The following is a 14,056-nucleotide window of genomic DNA, read 5'->3' on the forward strand; positions in this document are numbered from 1 at the left end:
TAAACGCAACTCGATACCCATTACCCAATCAAACAACGTCTTACAAAACATCTTCCCGAGTCTTGTAAGCTCAGCTGTGATTGGCTCTTACAGTGAAAAGAAGGATAACATTTAAACTCTTAACTTCCATAATAAAACACTTTATTGCGTAACAAGAAAATTGCAGTGTAATTTTTCCCTTATTCTCGTAGTACATATTTTACTATGCTGTGTAGTAGAAACGCTTCAAACACAAAATAGATAAAACATTATGGTGGATCCTAACTTATTTCTGCTACCTGACGTTTCCATGACGAGCGCATTACGTGCCTAGGATAGATTAGCAAACATGACAGAGTTAACAACGTTCTAATTGTATTTCTTGGCAATAGATGACACTGGATATAAATACCAAATTTGAAACATTTTCTTTGGCGTCATAAAAATGTTTTCGAGTGACAGAACAACAATATAAACATCCATTTTCTAGGTGCCTAAAACCACATCAAGTCACTCAGATAGCAGACAATACTCACCCACCAAAATGTAAACCTATTTAGTCCAATTAAAACAAATAAAACATCTAACTTGACCTAAAGCAATACAAAAAAGCCATACAGACTTTGAAATCACATCAACAGAAATTAAAGAAGTAAAAATATATATCAATTATTCGAATCAGAGCAAAAGAAATTTAGATATCTTGGTTGAGAAAGGGACGTTCATCGTACATCTGAGAATTGAGAACTTAGAATTCTTACTTCTATAATAATCTAATGTACGAATATCGTTCTTGATAATCCTGAATCTAGTATTATGGTTTCAGATCAGTGACACGTAGAGAAATCTTGATATATTTATCCAACTCTCTCTCTCTCTCTCTCACACACACACTTCTTCCTCGTGTGAAAAGTTATCTTATTATTATTATTATTATTATTATTATTATTATTATTATTATTATTATTATTATTATTGTATTATTATTATTATTATTATTATTATTATTATTATTATTATTATTATTATTATTATTATTATTATTCCTCTGATTCTCGTGTTTTTGTATAAATGTGAACACCATGACAACCTGCTCACGTCATTCCACCCTTCCTTACTTCCTTCCTTCCTTCCTTTCTTTCTTCCTTCCTTCCTTCGTTCCTTCCTTCCTTCTTCTTTCCCTCCTTTCACCCTTCGTTCTTCTTTCCTCCCTTCCTTCTTTCCTTCTTTCTTCTTGATTCTTCCTAGACTTCTTTTCGAGGACGACCCCACCTTGGCAACCTGGAGGAGGACCATAGAAAGGTAATTACTCTCTCTCTCTCTCTCTCTCTCTCTCTCTCTCTCTCTGATAGACACAAGAGTAAACAAACAGATAGATAATTAGACAGAGAGACAGAGAGACAGAGAGACAGGGAGACAGAGAGACAGGGTATCATCCTGTTTAACATCTCAGTGACAGAAGAAAAATAGGGACTGGAGTAGGGAGGAGGAAGTAGTGGAGAGTAGAGAAGAAGGGGAAAGGAGGGAGTAAAGGAAGGAATAGGGAGGAGGTATGGAGAGGGGAGTAGGAAAGGAAGGAGTAAAGGAACGAATAATGAGTAGGATATGGGAATAGAGCAGAAGGGAGTAAGCAGTAGGTAGCAGGCCGTAGGGAGAAAGCAGTTGGAAGTAAGAAGAAGGGATTAAGAAAGTAGGAAAACAGTAAGAAATAGGGAGGGAGAAGAAACCCCACACCTATTACTCACCTGTTGTTCTGTTTAGTAGGGAACGTAACAGCATTTGCAATGGTGTCCCCCTGTACATCCATAGACCAATTCCTTTTCTTTACCCTCACACCACTCCTTACACTTCCCGTACTTATCATTACACTCCCTGGAGGGTGTACAACGTTCTGCAGCAAAGAGGTCAAAGTATTAGGTGGGGGGGAAGGGAGTAGGGTGGTGGTAAGTTGATGTGTGTGTGTGTGTGTGTGTGTGTGTGTGTGTGTGTGTGTGTGTGAGGGAGATTATTAACATACGGTAAATTATCACTTCTCAATATATCACAGGTAGAAAAAATGACCCACAGGTAAAAAAAATTGACCCACAGCTAAAAAAAAAATAGACCCACAGGTAAAAAAAAAAAAATTGACCCTCAGGTAGAAAAAACGGACTTACCTTTCCTGGCAGGCTTACAGCACGCACAGTTTAGACCAGTGCAGCCATTCCCGACGTATTCTTCTCCTGGGCCACAGCTTGCCTTGCATGAACCTCCACGCTTTGTGCATTTCTCCTTTATCCAACAACCTGCTGACAACACCGGTCATAAGAGGAAGCTAAAAAATAAATCTTATCACGTGAAGTTTAGCCCCTTGAGTTCATTTCACTTGGGGGGAGTTTTAATGAGTGTGAAATAAGCTTGGAGAGTTTAATTTGTGTGTGAAATAAGCTTGGAGAGTTTAATTTGTGTGTGAAATAAGCTTGGAGAGTTTAATTTGTGTGTGAAATAAGCTTGGAGAGTTTAATTTGAGTGTGAAATAAGCTCAGAGGTTTAAATCTCAAGATTAAATACTTTAAGCGTAGTTTACAAGTCCATTTAGCTAAACAAATACGAAGGTTATAATGTCGTCACCTTTAGGAATACAGCACTTGCAGCCGCCCTCACTGCAAGCATCGGGGTACACGTCTTGGTTAGAGGAACACTGGGTCTTGCAGCTGCCTCCCTGCTTAAGACATTTTTGGGTGGTGGTGGTACAGGTTGGTGCTGGAAGGGAGGAAGAGTGACCATGAGTGACTGTGAATGGTTACCTACCATGAGTGACTGTGATTTGTTACCTACCATGAGTGACTGTGATTTGTTACCTACCATGAGTGACTGTGATTTGTTACCTACCATGAGTGACTGTGATTTGCTACCTACCATGAGTGACTGTGATTTGTTACCTACCATGAGTGACTGTGATTTGTTACCTACCATGAGTGACTGTGATTTGTTACCTACCATGAGTGAGTGTGATTTGTTACCTACCATGAGTGAGTGTGATTTGTTACCATGAGTGAATCAACATAACCATACTACCATCGGGAAAGGATAGATATATAGATACATCAGCCAATCAGAACTCAAGATAAAGTCACTCACTTTGAGTCTTCGGAGCACAGCAGACACATGATGATCCTCCTGAACACGACGCTGACTTGATTTCCCCGCCTACGCACGACCCACTCTGCACACACTTCCCCTTCAGTGCAAAACATTCGTTGGTCGTCACGCACTGGTTGTCAGGCACACAACAGCTACAAGACGAATAAGAGCAGATTCCCGGTATGGACTTCATCCCCCAAGGACAATGCTTCATGCACTTGCCACCTTTCCATTGGCAGGCATCAGTCCAGGGGCAGCTACTCTGAACTGGCGGGTGACAGAGAGAGAGGAAACAAAGAGGTCATGACTATAAGAAGATGTTAATATTACTAACAATGTTAATAGTAGTTCTGCTAGTGGTTATTATAATGATAAGAATATATTTTGATAATACTAGTAATAATAATAATAATCAACAATCAGTATTAATTGTTTTGTGGTTTATATTAAAGATCATTTCTAAAAGATAAAAAAAAAATAATAGTGATACCAACTTAGCGGAGCATCCTTCTACCGGGTAAACACAATACTAATATCAACAGGTCTATGATAGCTCCTTCCTCTTACCACTTGGACAACAAGTACAAGATTGGCAATTCCCCAAAGAGAGGACCCTGCCTTTCCTGCCGCATCCTCCTTTCATGACACATATCCCACCGCTGACGGCACAGGTCGCACCCAGAGTTTTCCTGCAAAGTAGGGTTCGTGTTTCCTCGTCTCTGTCGTCTACAGCAGCAAGTGTAGTCTCCTCAGGGATGACGACTGCCTCCTCAGGGATGACGACTGCCTCCTCAGGGATGACGACTGCCTCCTCTCCCGCCTTCTGTGTGTGGGTAAGACAGTTTAAGTTAATGTGATACTACTACTACTACTACTACTACTTTTTTTTTTTTTAGCGTGGCCTCCAGCCTCCCCCAATAGCCACACCTTCGCCATCATTTAATTACCTTAATATTAAATATCCTAATACATAAGTAGCTATCCTATCTGTGTTAAATTAGTTGAGCCTCAGATCTATGCGGCATTCAGTGACTGTAGCCTCATAGTCAATATCTGCGGCAGTTGTCGGAGTAGGGGCAGAAGCTCTCGTTCCCCTGAGGCAGAGCAAAGCCGACCGAAGGAGAGAGAAGGACAGTCGACATCTCATCCAGGCTGTAACATAACTTCTGGGCTGCTGCTTCTGTTCGGAGATCAACTCCGCGAGTCTGGCGTAGAAGCATCTTGCGCTTGGTCCCATCCCACCAGAGGATATTACAAACACTGATCTACATACAGTTCACAAATAAATACAATCAATTGACGAGAGACAGACAATTGAGTGTGTGTGTGTCGTTCATACACCACTAATGACCAGCATTGGAACTACAAACGAAGGTAGAATAAGTAGACTCTGGGTTTTTCAAATAGAAGATTAAGAATAGAAGAGGTATAGATGAGAGGAATTAGAAGTTGAAAATACATAGTAGAAATAGAAGTGTAGAAGGAGAGGAGAAGAAGGTGGAGGAGATAATAACGTAACAGGAATCAGAAGAGTCACTGTTTATCTCTGGGAATTAAAAACTCACAGGTTCAAAGACTTCGACACATACCTCGGGTTCGTCTCCTTCAGCTGTGGCGACCTGGACAGCTGAAAGGGCCAGGCACATCAGTAGAATGTTAGTCTTCATGTTGATGCTTGTTCACTGATTGCTGCTGCTGCTACTGACTGACTGACTGACTGCTTGCTGCTGCCACTCCTGCTGTAGGGAACTCTCTCTGTAGTGTGGGTCTCTCTCTTTTCCTCCTGCTGGCGAACGAGTGTGTGTATACAGTATGTGTGTGTGTGTGCTCGTCGTGGTGATCCCGGGTCGACTGTGGCTTCAACAACTAACACGAGAACAATATTATAGCTTCTGCAACCCCCCTTCCTCCCCTTCTTCCTCACTCCACATCCAACTCATCCTCCCCATCCCTTCCTCTGCCCTCCCCCCCCCCAAACACCCACGTACACCTCCCGTACATTCACCTCGTCCTCGATTCCCGCCTTTCAACAGGTGTACCAAAGGTGTTAACGTGGCGACAATTTTATTTTTCACAACTAGAATACCTGAAAAAGACGACACCGGGACGGGGGGTGATCCACAAGTTGCTTTGTTCTTCCTGGGATGAAAAAGCAAAAACATTGGTGACTTCATCCCATTTGGAGGTGTGGCTTATAAGTAGCACAGTCCACATAGGGTTAGGGTTCACGAATCTGAATCTTATAAGGTTCGTGGTTCAAGAAGAGAGGTGACAGGGCTTTGGAAATTAAATATACTGCACTTCCCTATAGGAGGCAGTGACTGATTCTAAACAAAGGATTCTCTTTTTTGTATGATCCAATTGACATTCTCTTTATCAGGTGACTCTCAGGGGAGGTCCAGCCATATTGATAGTGTTGTTGGTGTTTACTTTGTGTCACCGAGACTCCGCAAACGGTTTCAGGATTAATTTCGAGGAATTTAGCCGTGGGTACACATCTTCGTCATCCGGTCAAATACTTTGGGTTTCTCTTATGGTTGAAGGACCTGTTGTTATGGAGTGTTTGAGTTAACCTTACGTTTCAGGTAAGACCAGGTAGCCTTACTGTATATACCATTAATTAACACCAACTACCTTTACTGTTTACGTTCCAGGTATCGTCCTTACAGTCGTTTATACCACATCGTAGTCGTTATCTAGTAGTCGTAGTACCACAAGTCGTCCCAGGGCGTCATCGGTTGATACAGTATTATGATGCTATTAATTCTTATTTCGTTTCTCTTATTCCCCCCCAAAAAATCTGTGCATCTTCTGTCCTTGGTGTCCGTCACAGTATTGTTTGTACGTGACCCAACAGCCCTTGTCACCTACGTCCTTGTCCATTTATGTACCTAACTTAACTCAACCTAACCTAACCTAACTCAACCTAACCTAACCTAACTCAACCTAACCTAACCTAACCTAACCTAACCTAACCTAACTCAACCTAACCTAACCTAACTCAACCTAACCTAACCTAACTCAACCTAACCTAACCTAATCTCTTGTTTTACATTATTATAATTTTAAGACTTAGAATCTATACTTAAACGCTGTGTGTGTGTGTGTGTGTGTGTGTGTGTGTGTGTGTGTGTGTACGTGTGTGGTATACAGGTGTCATGGAGGAATAGTGCGGAAGTCATAAGTGTAACAGACAGGTGACAACAGGTGTCAGTCTCAACCTCTGTATCCTCCAATGTTGAGAATCCCATTGTGTATTGTAGGTGACACACACACACACACACACACACACACACCTGTCTCGCCGCTCCAACAACGAAAACAAAGTTCATGAATCATAACAGGTGTCAGGAACTCAACTGTCGCTGCCAGTTCAAACACCTGTACAAATGATGCATAACCTTTCGGCAACCCTTTATATTCACCCAGGTGTCAGCAACCTATGTGGTGGTGGTTGTGGTAGATGTGGTTGGTGGTGGAGGGGGGTGGGGGCGGGGGGCAGCCTACACATGCCACTTCATCGTTCTCACTTCAGTTTTCAGGTGTTATAACTCAGGAATTTACATGTGATAAATTATCTAAAGTCTATTCCTTTATTTCACGTCTCATAAAAGTTTAATAGTAATAATAAATAATAACAATAATGATAATAATAATAATAATAATAATAATAATAATAATAATAATAATAATAATAACAATAATACTAACAATAATAACAATAACAATAATACAAATCTCATCATTTCTCTATCCTAATTTCATAAAAGAGACGAACAAACAGACGAACAAATGAACTAGACCTTATGTTTATTGATCAAAAGTTCAACAAAAGCTTCACGTCATAACAGTTCTCGATAACAGATTATTTTTGTTTACTATTGATACACGTAAATTATCTTCCTGGTAGTTATATAATTTTACGTATTTAATTAACAACAGCTATGGACTATCTATCTGTGAACACCTGTGGACTATCTACCTGTTAACACCTGTGGATTATCTACCTGTGAAAACCTGTTAACACCTGTGGATTATCTAACTTTGAACACCTGCTGATTATCTAACGTTGAACACCTGTTATCACCTGTGGATTATCTAACGTTGAATACCTGTTACCACCTGTGGATTATCTAACGTTGAACACCTGTTATCACCTGTGGATTATCTAACGTTGAACACCTGTTATCACCTGTGGATTATCTAACGTTGAATACCTAAATGATTAAACCCTCAGCGTATTTCACCGTAACTTTAGGTACTCTAACCTAACCTAATTTAACAACAAACTCGGTAACATCAAGAAACTGGGAGAAAAAAAAGACACGTATGGAAGCAGGTGTTTTATTTACATAGTGAAGCTCCGTGTGTGTGTGTGTGTGTGTGCGTGTGTGTGTGTGTGTGTATACATTGTTTCGTGACTTTACTCTCACTTCCTACATTTATCATCCAACCTTATCAACTCATTTCTCTCTGTTTCAGGTTAGGTTAGGTCCATTTTATCACTCGATGGGGATCCACACGTCAAGAGGGACACCATTTACACCATAGCGCATATTTTTCATCATCTTAGCATGGCTCTCTGACATCCGAGACTCCCTTGAGGTAGGAGCTGTGGGTAGGGGCTGTGACACCTCGTACAGGGGAATGAAGTCACTCTCTATCCTATTACTCGACTGGACGCGACCACCAAGTGTATCGCTACCTCGAAGTTGGGATGAGGATTTGGCCAGAGTGTTGAGTGAAGGATGAGTGAGGGAACTTTCACTCGTTGACAGAAATGGATGAGATTTTCTTGGGTTTGTGATATGTTGTGGGTGTTGGTGTGGTCGGTGATGGGGGATTGGTTGACGGGAGAGGAGGATACCGAAGGAATCATAGCGGGGTGGTGGACGAGAGGTTGAGGGAGGAGAAATGGTAGGAGTAGAAGAAAGGAAGGAAGGTCTACCGTCGTGCTGGGTCTGGTCAGGTCGTCTACTTGGTAAAATATTAAAGTACTCAAAGCTGTGTGATGAGGAATTGTTTCGTGAGTGATTAACTATGAACGCCCCGCTACTCTCAGGCAACTGTCGATGATTTTTATTTCCTTTTGCGTCAGCGTCAACAGCCTCAGGTGAGTCAGCAGTGTCGTGCAGGTGTGGTGCGTCTTGTTGCTTGTAACCTCCGTCATAGTTAACTACAGCCGATGGAGGTTTCAGGTGAGTGTGTAGGTGTTTCATGGATGGCTGATTCGGTCGTATCGACCATGAGTTTATCAAGTGACCCGGTGGTCCTTGAGGGCGAAAGAAGAACGGGTCATTCAGTGGCCAGATGCTTGGGATAACAGTGTGTCCATTTCTTAATTTAGAATGTGGCCGCCTGATCCCCTCACCTCTCAGGGGCTTTCCGATTCCTTGGTAGCCAGAGAGAATCCCGCCCACGTGTTTCCACTGAGGTCTTCTGTTGTTATTCCAACTGCGGGATCCTCTGCTCTGTCTACTGTCTTGAACCTTCACATACGTCTCACCATTTTCTGGATTTCGGGGAGCTTTCCTTCTCCCGCTGGGTAAGTTGATGTGTTCCGGGAATTGTACCTTTCCTTCTGAAGTGACAGGAAGGGGTATAACGAGAGCCGGGGCGTGGGGAGGTGCTGCGGGCGTGTTATCCGCTACTGAAGCACGAATGAAACCTCTTGGTCGAGATTCTTGGAGTCTACTCTCACCAGAGAATGGAGGAAGAGGTGGAGGGAATATAGATGACAGAGTTAGTTGAAGTGAAGGCTGAGATGTGGGTGTTGGAGGAGACAGTGAGGAGACAGTCCTCAGTGGTGTACGTGTTGCTGAAGACTGAGGGTAAGCCACTGACTCAAGAAGCAATTTATTTGGTCTGTCTTTATGTGTCAGTATATCGCTGGGGTTTCGTTGATAATCGAGATAGAGCGGCACTTCCTTGTTCACTGTCTCAAGAGCTCCCCTGAAACTGCCATCATCATTATTCGTTCTTTCATCGGAGTTAATATCAAACTCCCATAGAGTGTCGCGGGTGTTGGCTGCTGCGCTATATTCTTTATCATGACTTAGGGAATATCTTGAGTCAGATTCAGTGAACGATTGAAAGGAAATTGTTGATGGTGATGGAGGAATGTCAGCAGATGGAGGTGGTCGATTTGGGATGTAAGTCTGAGGCTGTGACAACGACACACTTGGCAAATGATCCTCTTGGTGGGGAGTCAGGTCTGGGAAAAATGACCCCTGAGAGGTTATGTGTAGAGGATCAGGAAGGGATTCACCGTAGACTGAAGGAGGTATATTATAAAATGTTGAATCAGACTGAAAGTGAGGTGAAGGAGAAACAGACTGTAATGGTGTGTTGTGGTACTGGGAGGTAGGACTGTACTTATGGTCTGGTTTAGTCTGTGAATTATATTTTGGACTTGGATAGCTTGTTGTGACCTCAGTGTTTCTCTGTTCGTCCTTCAAGTTACTCCCGTGTTCGCCAGACGAGCCTCGAACACTGTGCTTGTCATGGCCAGAGTTCTCAAAAGCCTCACCACTGACTCCCTTAACGTTGAAGAAGCTGAATAAGGAATCGAAGAATGACTCGTCTTCCTCACTTGAGAGTTTACCCTTTCCACGTTTGTCCTCGTGTGTAGGAGCCTCAACACGACCAAGCGAGTCTTCTGTGTTGTCTACAGGAAACAAGTTCAGATTTTGCCCTCTAAAACGTTTACTTCCATAATCCAGAATAGAATCTCTTAACACCGGGTTCAACTCCCACTCTGGTACACCCACGTCCTCTCGCTGTTGATGGTCTTCATGTCTGGGTAAGTGAGACTTGGTGGAGAAATGAGGGAGGGGGTGGTGGTGGTACTGCCCGGGTGAGGAGCTCGCTACGTCCTGTCGATCTGTAAATAAAAGTAACTTGTAAGAAACTATGGTCGTGACTGGAGTAATTAGTGATAGAAAACGCTGACTGTTAAATTGAACCTAGACATGGAAGAGACTTTTATTATGAATTAGAGCCATTGCACAAAGCCGTCTGGTGTTAGCTAAAAGTGGAGTCCCCGTAAAGAAAGGATTAAAACAATTAGTTGAGACAGAAAAAAAACCTTAGTCAAAGAAAGCAAATCTGTACAGTACTGGGGTGTTGTTTGAGGTGAAAGTTGCTAATCATCTCACGCTCTTTTTTTTATAATTTTCTGCACCAAGATTATTAATTCATTTAATCGTATAGCTCAAGCAATACATATAATCATTTCACATTTTGCAACACCAAATCTAATGGGAGCGAAAACAGTAGAAACTTAATTAATATTTTCATTGTGGTTGAGATATCGATGTTCAACTGGGACACAAATTCATGAAACTATACTAATTTGTATCCAGATTGTTCAATACACTTACGTGACTAAATAAATTGCTACATAATTCTTAAATATATTATATAATTATGCTCATAAATTTATTACTCACCTGTATTACTCTTTTCCATCGTTGAAGTCTTTGCTATATCTTGTGCAACGTTAAAATATTCTTGAAGCTGTGGCACATCTAGTAGAGTCACCCCTTGAGTCCTACCATTTGCGTTTTCTCTAGTACGTTTTTGGTGACCATTTTCTTTGAACCTTCGCCGTAGAGCCTTGGTGAAGGAATCTCGTATTTTACTTGTAATATCAAACGCTGAGCTTTCACTAGTTAATGAAGAGAGTAAAGTGGATGGTTCATGGCTGTCTGATTCTTTTTTCTGCGTATCATCATTAATCAGCTCCCCACTTATCATCATGTAATTAGTAAGTAAGTTATCAGTCCCGTGAGAAAGTAATGACTGAATTATATTTTCGTAATTGCGTTTCCCTCTCATGCCGGTGTATGTGGCGGGATAATTTCCGATTTCTGCTTTGTTGAGATCATGCACGGTTGATACTGACGTCACGGGAGGAGTTGTACTGGCACGAACAAGAGTTTGCATTCTCTGTATTACATTTTCTGAGCCCCATCTGGTAGCTTCAACTTCTCCAGACGTGGTGGAAGTAAGAGAGCCTTTTTCACTGTCTTTCTGTTGTGCGGAATAAGAAGTATCGCTGTTGTCGTTGATCTCGAAGTCTGTTTGTCCACTACTCATCACAGAGTCTTGGTATACAGTTAGAGACTGGTCCCCTTCAGCCTGTTCTCTGTTTGATAGCTTTTTGACCTGGTTGTTGAGTGTGTGGTGCGTCAGACTTCCATCTGTGTTTAGCTCACAGTCTGCTGCCGTCAGGGACCCAGAGCACTGATGAATTTCTCCAGGTTGACCCTCAGACAGATGTCCTGATTCATAATTCTGGGTGATAGAGTCTGTGACGCGGCTCTTCTCTGAGTTGAACCCTGCAACACTCTGAGCTTTCATCACTCCGTCGCTGAAGTCATCACCATCATCATCATCTCCATCACTTGCAACAGAAACAATCTCTCTCTCATTACTTGTGTCTTCGTTTTCATCATAATCTGAAGAATGGCTGGGCCTTGAGCCCGGATGTTGATGCTCCACGGAAGAGTTTTCCCACGAATTTTCAGTTATGGGTCTGTTTCTGTTATACAGAGGCGGCAGGTTTCGCCTAGTCTCCCCTGGAGCATGACCAATTGGCTTAGTTTTCTGTTGCCTCTTTTGATATCGTGTGTACAGAGGCCTCGGTCTGTTTCCTGCCTGCACTGGTTTAGTAAGTGATAACATAGGACCTATAGCGTCAAGACCGGCTTGGCCACCACTTACGGCATCGTCTACCGAGGCGGGAGACACACTGCCGTCAGCAGATAACTTGATACGGGAGTCATTGACGGAATCATCTACCTGAGAGGAACTTCCATTGGGTCCCGTTTGTGCGTCTGGGAATCCTTGGCTCTTCTCCAGGAGCGAGTCAGTCGGGCCTCTACTCCTGGGCTGAGTGTCGGTGAGGTGGCTGATGATACGGTCACCAAAAGCTGCTTTAGATTCCACTCTGAGCAGGTGTAGCATTAAGATGGCTGAGACCATCACCTGTTGAAGAAATCATAGTCTGATTAGTTTATTAAGCAAGGTGTCATCCTCAATAATAATAATAATAATAATAATAATAATAATAATAATAATAATGATAATAATAATAACTACCTCGGGACGTAATAAAGACGTATGCGACAAATAATAACACTGAGAGAGAGAGAGAGAGAGAGAGAGAGAGAGAGAGAGAGAGAGAGAGAGAGAGAGAGAGAGAGAGAGAGAGAGAGAGAGAGAAATTAATCACGACCACGGAAAGATAATGAGTACTCTCCCCCATCAGAAACCAACGAGAGAAAACGAGGCGTTGTACTTTCACCAGATTCGTACAAACCAAACTCTCTCTCTCTCTCTCTCTCTCTCTCTCTCATAACCAGTCTTAAGCGGGGTAACCAACACAGGTACATTTGATCAATTGAGGTAGAGAATTGGGAGTATGCCTCTGAGTGAGATGAGAGAGAGAGAGAGAGAGAGAGGAAAGATTGTGCACAGATTGAAGATGGATGGATGGATGGATGGATGAATGGATGAATGGATGGGTGGGTAGGTAGAAAGATAGGTAGATAGGTATATAGAGAGGGCGGTGGCTGGCTCAGTCATGGGGCCACTAAGAGCAACGGAGTACGACGAGGCAGGTAATTTTCCACCTGCGCTGACAGACACACCTGTCATAATGCTACTGTTTCACTTTGGCGAGAGAGAGAGAGAGAGAGAGAGAGAGAGAGAGAGAGAGAGAGAGAGAGAGAGAGCACCTAAAGATTAGACACCCCAGCTTATTTCACCTGAAGATTAGACACCCCAGCTTATTTCACCTGAAGATTACACACCCCAGCTTATTCCACCTGAAGATTACACACCCCAGCTTATTCCACTTGAAGATTAGACACCCCAGTTTATTCCACTTGAAGATTAGACACCCCAGCTTATTCCACTTGAAGATTAGACACCCCAGCTTATTCCACCTGAAGATTACACACCCCAGCTTATTCCACCTGAAGATTAGACACCCCAGCTTATTCCACCTGAAGATTACACACCCAGCTTATTCCACTTGAAGATTAGACACCCAGTTTATTCCACTTGAAGATTAGACTGAAGATTAGACACCCCAGCTTATTCCACTTGAAGATTAGACACCCCAGCTTATTCCACCTGATGATTAGACACCCCAGATTATTCCACCTGAAGATTAGACACCCCAGCTTATTCCACTTGAAGATTAGACACCCCAGATTATTCCACCTGAAGATTAGACACCCCAGATTATTCCACCTGAAGATTAGACGCCCCAGCTTATTCCACTTGAAGATTAGACACCCCAGCTTATTCCACCTGAAGATTAGACACCCCAGCTTATTCCACCAGAAGATTACACACCCCCAGCCTGACAATAACACAGTTTTGATAGGGAAAAACGGATTAAGCCAGTATAAAATTATTGTGTGGCAGTCGTGTGTTCTGTAGCTAAGTTGTTTCGTCTCCTGTGTGGACTTCCTTGTTATCTCGTGGTTACTACAGTTGCTTGTGTGGCTGGGAGAGTCATCGGGTATCGTTAGGTTTGTTGTACGTAGGTAAAATTGTCTCATAAGGTCATTTGTGTATGGGGAGTGATCACGTGGTTTTTTCTGTGATGTCAGATGTAAACAAACACCACGTGCTTTTTGGTGACGTCAGATGTAAACAAAAACCACGTGCTTTTTTCTGTGACGTCAGATGTAAACATACACCACGTGCTTTTTTCTGTGACGTCAGATGTAAACAAAAACCACGTGCTTTTTTCTGTGACGTCAGATGTAAACAAACACCACGTGCTTTTTTCTGTGACGTCAGATGTAAACAAAAACCACGTGCTTTTTTCTGTGACGTCAGATGTAAAAAAACACCACTTGTTTTTTGTGACCTCAGAGCAATATTACTCAGTGTTACCAACTCCCACACCTTGGAAGTTGGAAAGTTAACTGTT

At 42.5% G+C, this 14,056-nt stretch overlaps 2 protein-coding genes across 3 annotated transcripts in view; both read right to left on the minus strand.

Annotated features, from left to right (window-relative positions):
• Nucleotides 1-1,045: 1,045 nt before the first annotated feature.
• Nucleotides 1,046-4,974, minus strand: LOC121861711 (keratin-associated protein 5-1-like). Of its 2 annotated transcripts, XM_042359625.1 has the most exons (8): nt 4,692-4,974; nt 3,911-3,925; nt 3,670-3,868; nt 3,100-3,369; nt 2,590-2,721; nt 2,136-2,264; nt 1,725-1,870; nt 1,046-1,260 (listed from the first exon to the last, which is right to left on the minus strand). In XM_042359625.1, the coding sequence occupies exons 1-7, from the start codon at nt 4,767-4,769 to the stop codon at nt 1,737-1,739; spliced, it is 957 nt and encodes a 318-aa protein (XP_042215559.1). In that variant the 5' UTR covers nt 4,770-4,974; the 3' UTR covers nt 1,046-1,260; nt 1,725-1,736. The 2 variants fall into 2 exon arrangements, with proteins under 2 accessions (XP_042215559.1, XP_042215558.1); XM_042359624.1 differs by having other exon boundaries at nt 3,670-3,925; nt 4,692-4,973.
• Nucleotides 4,975-7,339: 2,365 nt separating this feature from the next.
• The window catches only part of LOC121861713, a 7,057-nt gene continuing 340 nt past the window's right edge, over nt 7,340-14,056 (minus strand). Inside the window, exons 2-3 of the mRNA XM_042359626.1 lie at nt 10,554-12,093; nt 7,340-9,985 (exon numbers count right to left, since the gene is read on the minus strand). Coding sequence (XP_042215560.1) covers nt 7,605-9,985; nt 10,554-12,093 — 3,921 coding nt within the window. The 3' untranslated portion in view covers nt 7,340-7,604. The remainder of the gene's footprint in view (nt 9,986-10,553; nt 12,094-14,056) is intronic.

This window comes from Homarus americanus, unplaced genomic scaffold (genome assembly GCF_018991925.1).
Source record: "Homarus americanus isolate GMGI-L3 unplaced genomic scaffold, GMGI_Hamer_2.0 scaffold43243, whole genome shotgun sequence".
NCBI lineage: Eukaryota > Metazoa > Arthropoda > Malacostraca > Decapoda > Nephropidae > Homarus > Homarus americanus.

Excerpts from the sequence above, each read along its gene's own strand:
- LOC121861711 (XM_042359624.1), bottom strand. The coding sequence starts at position 4,769 with ATGAAGACTAACATTCTACTGATGTGCCTGGCCCTTTCAGCTGTCCAG. Across the intron at positions 3,370-3,669 it reads TTGTACTTGTTGTCCAAGTG|TTCAGAGTAGCTGCCCCTGG; the intron begins GTAAGAGGAAGG and ends GTCACCCGCCAG. Across the intron at positions 2,722-3,099 it reads CTGTGCTCCGAAGACTCAAA|CACCAACCTGTACCACCACC; the intron begins GTGAGTGACTTT and ends CCTCCCTTCCAG.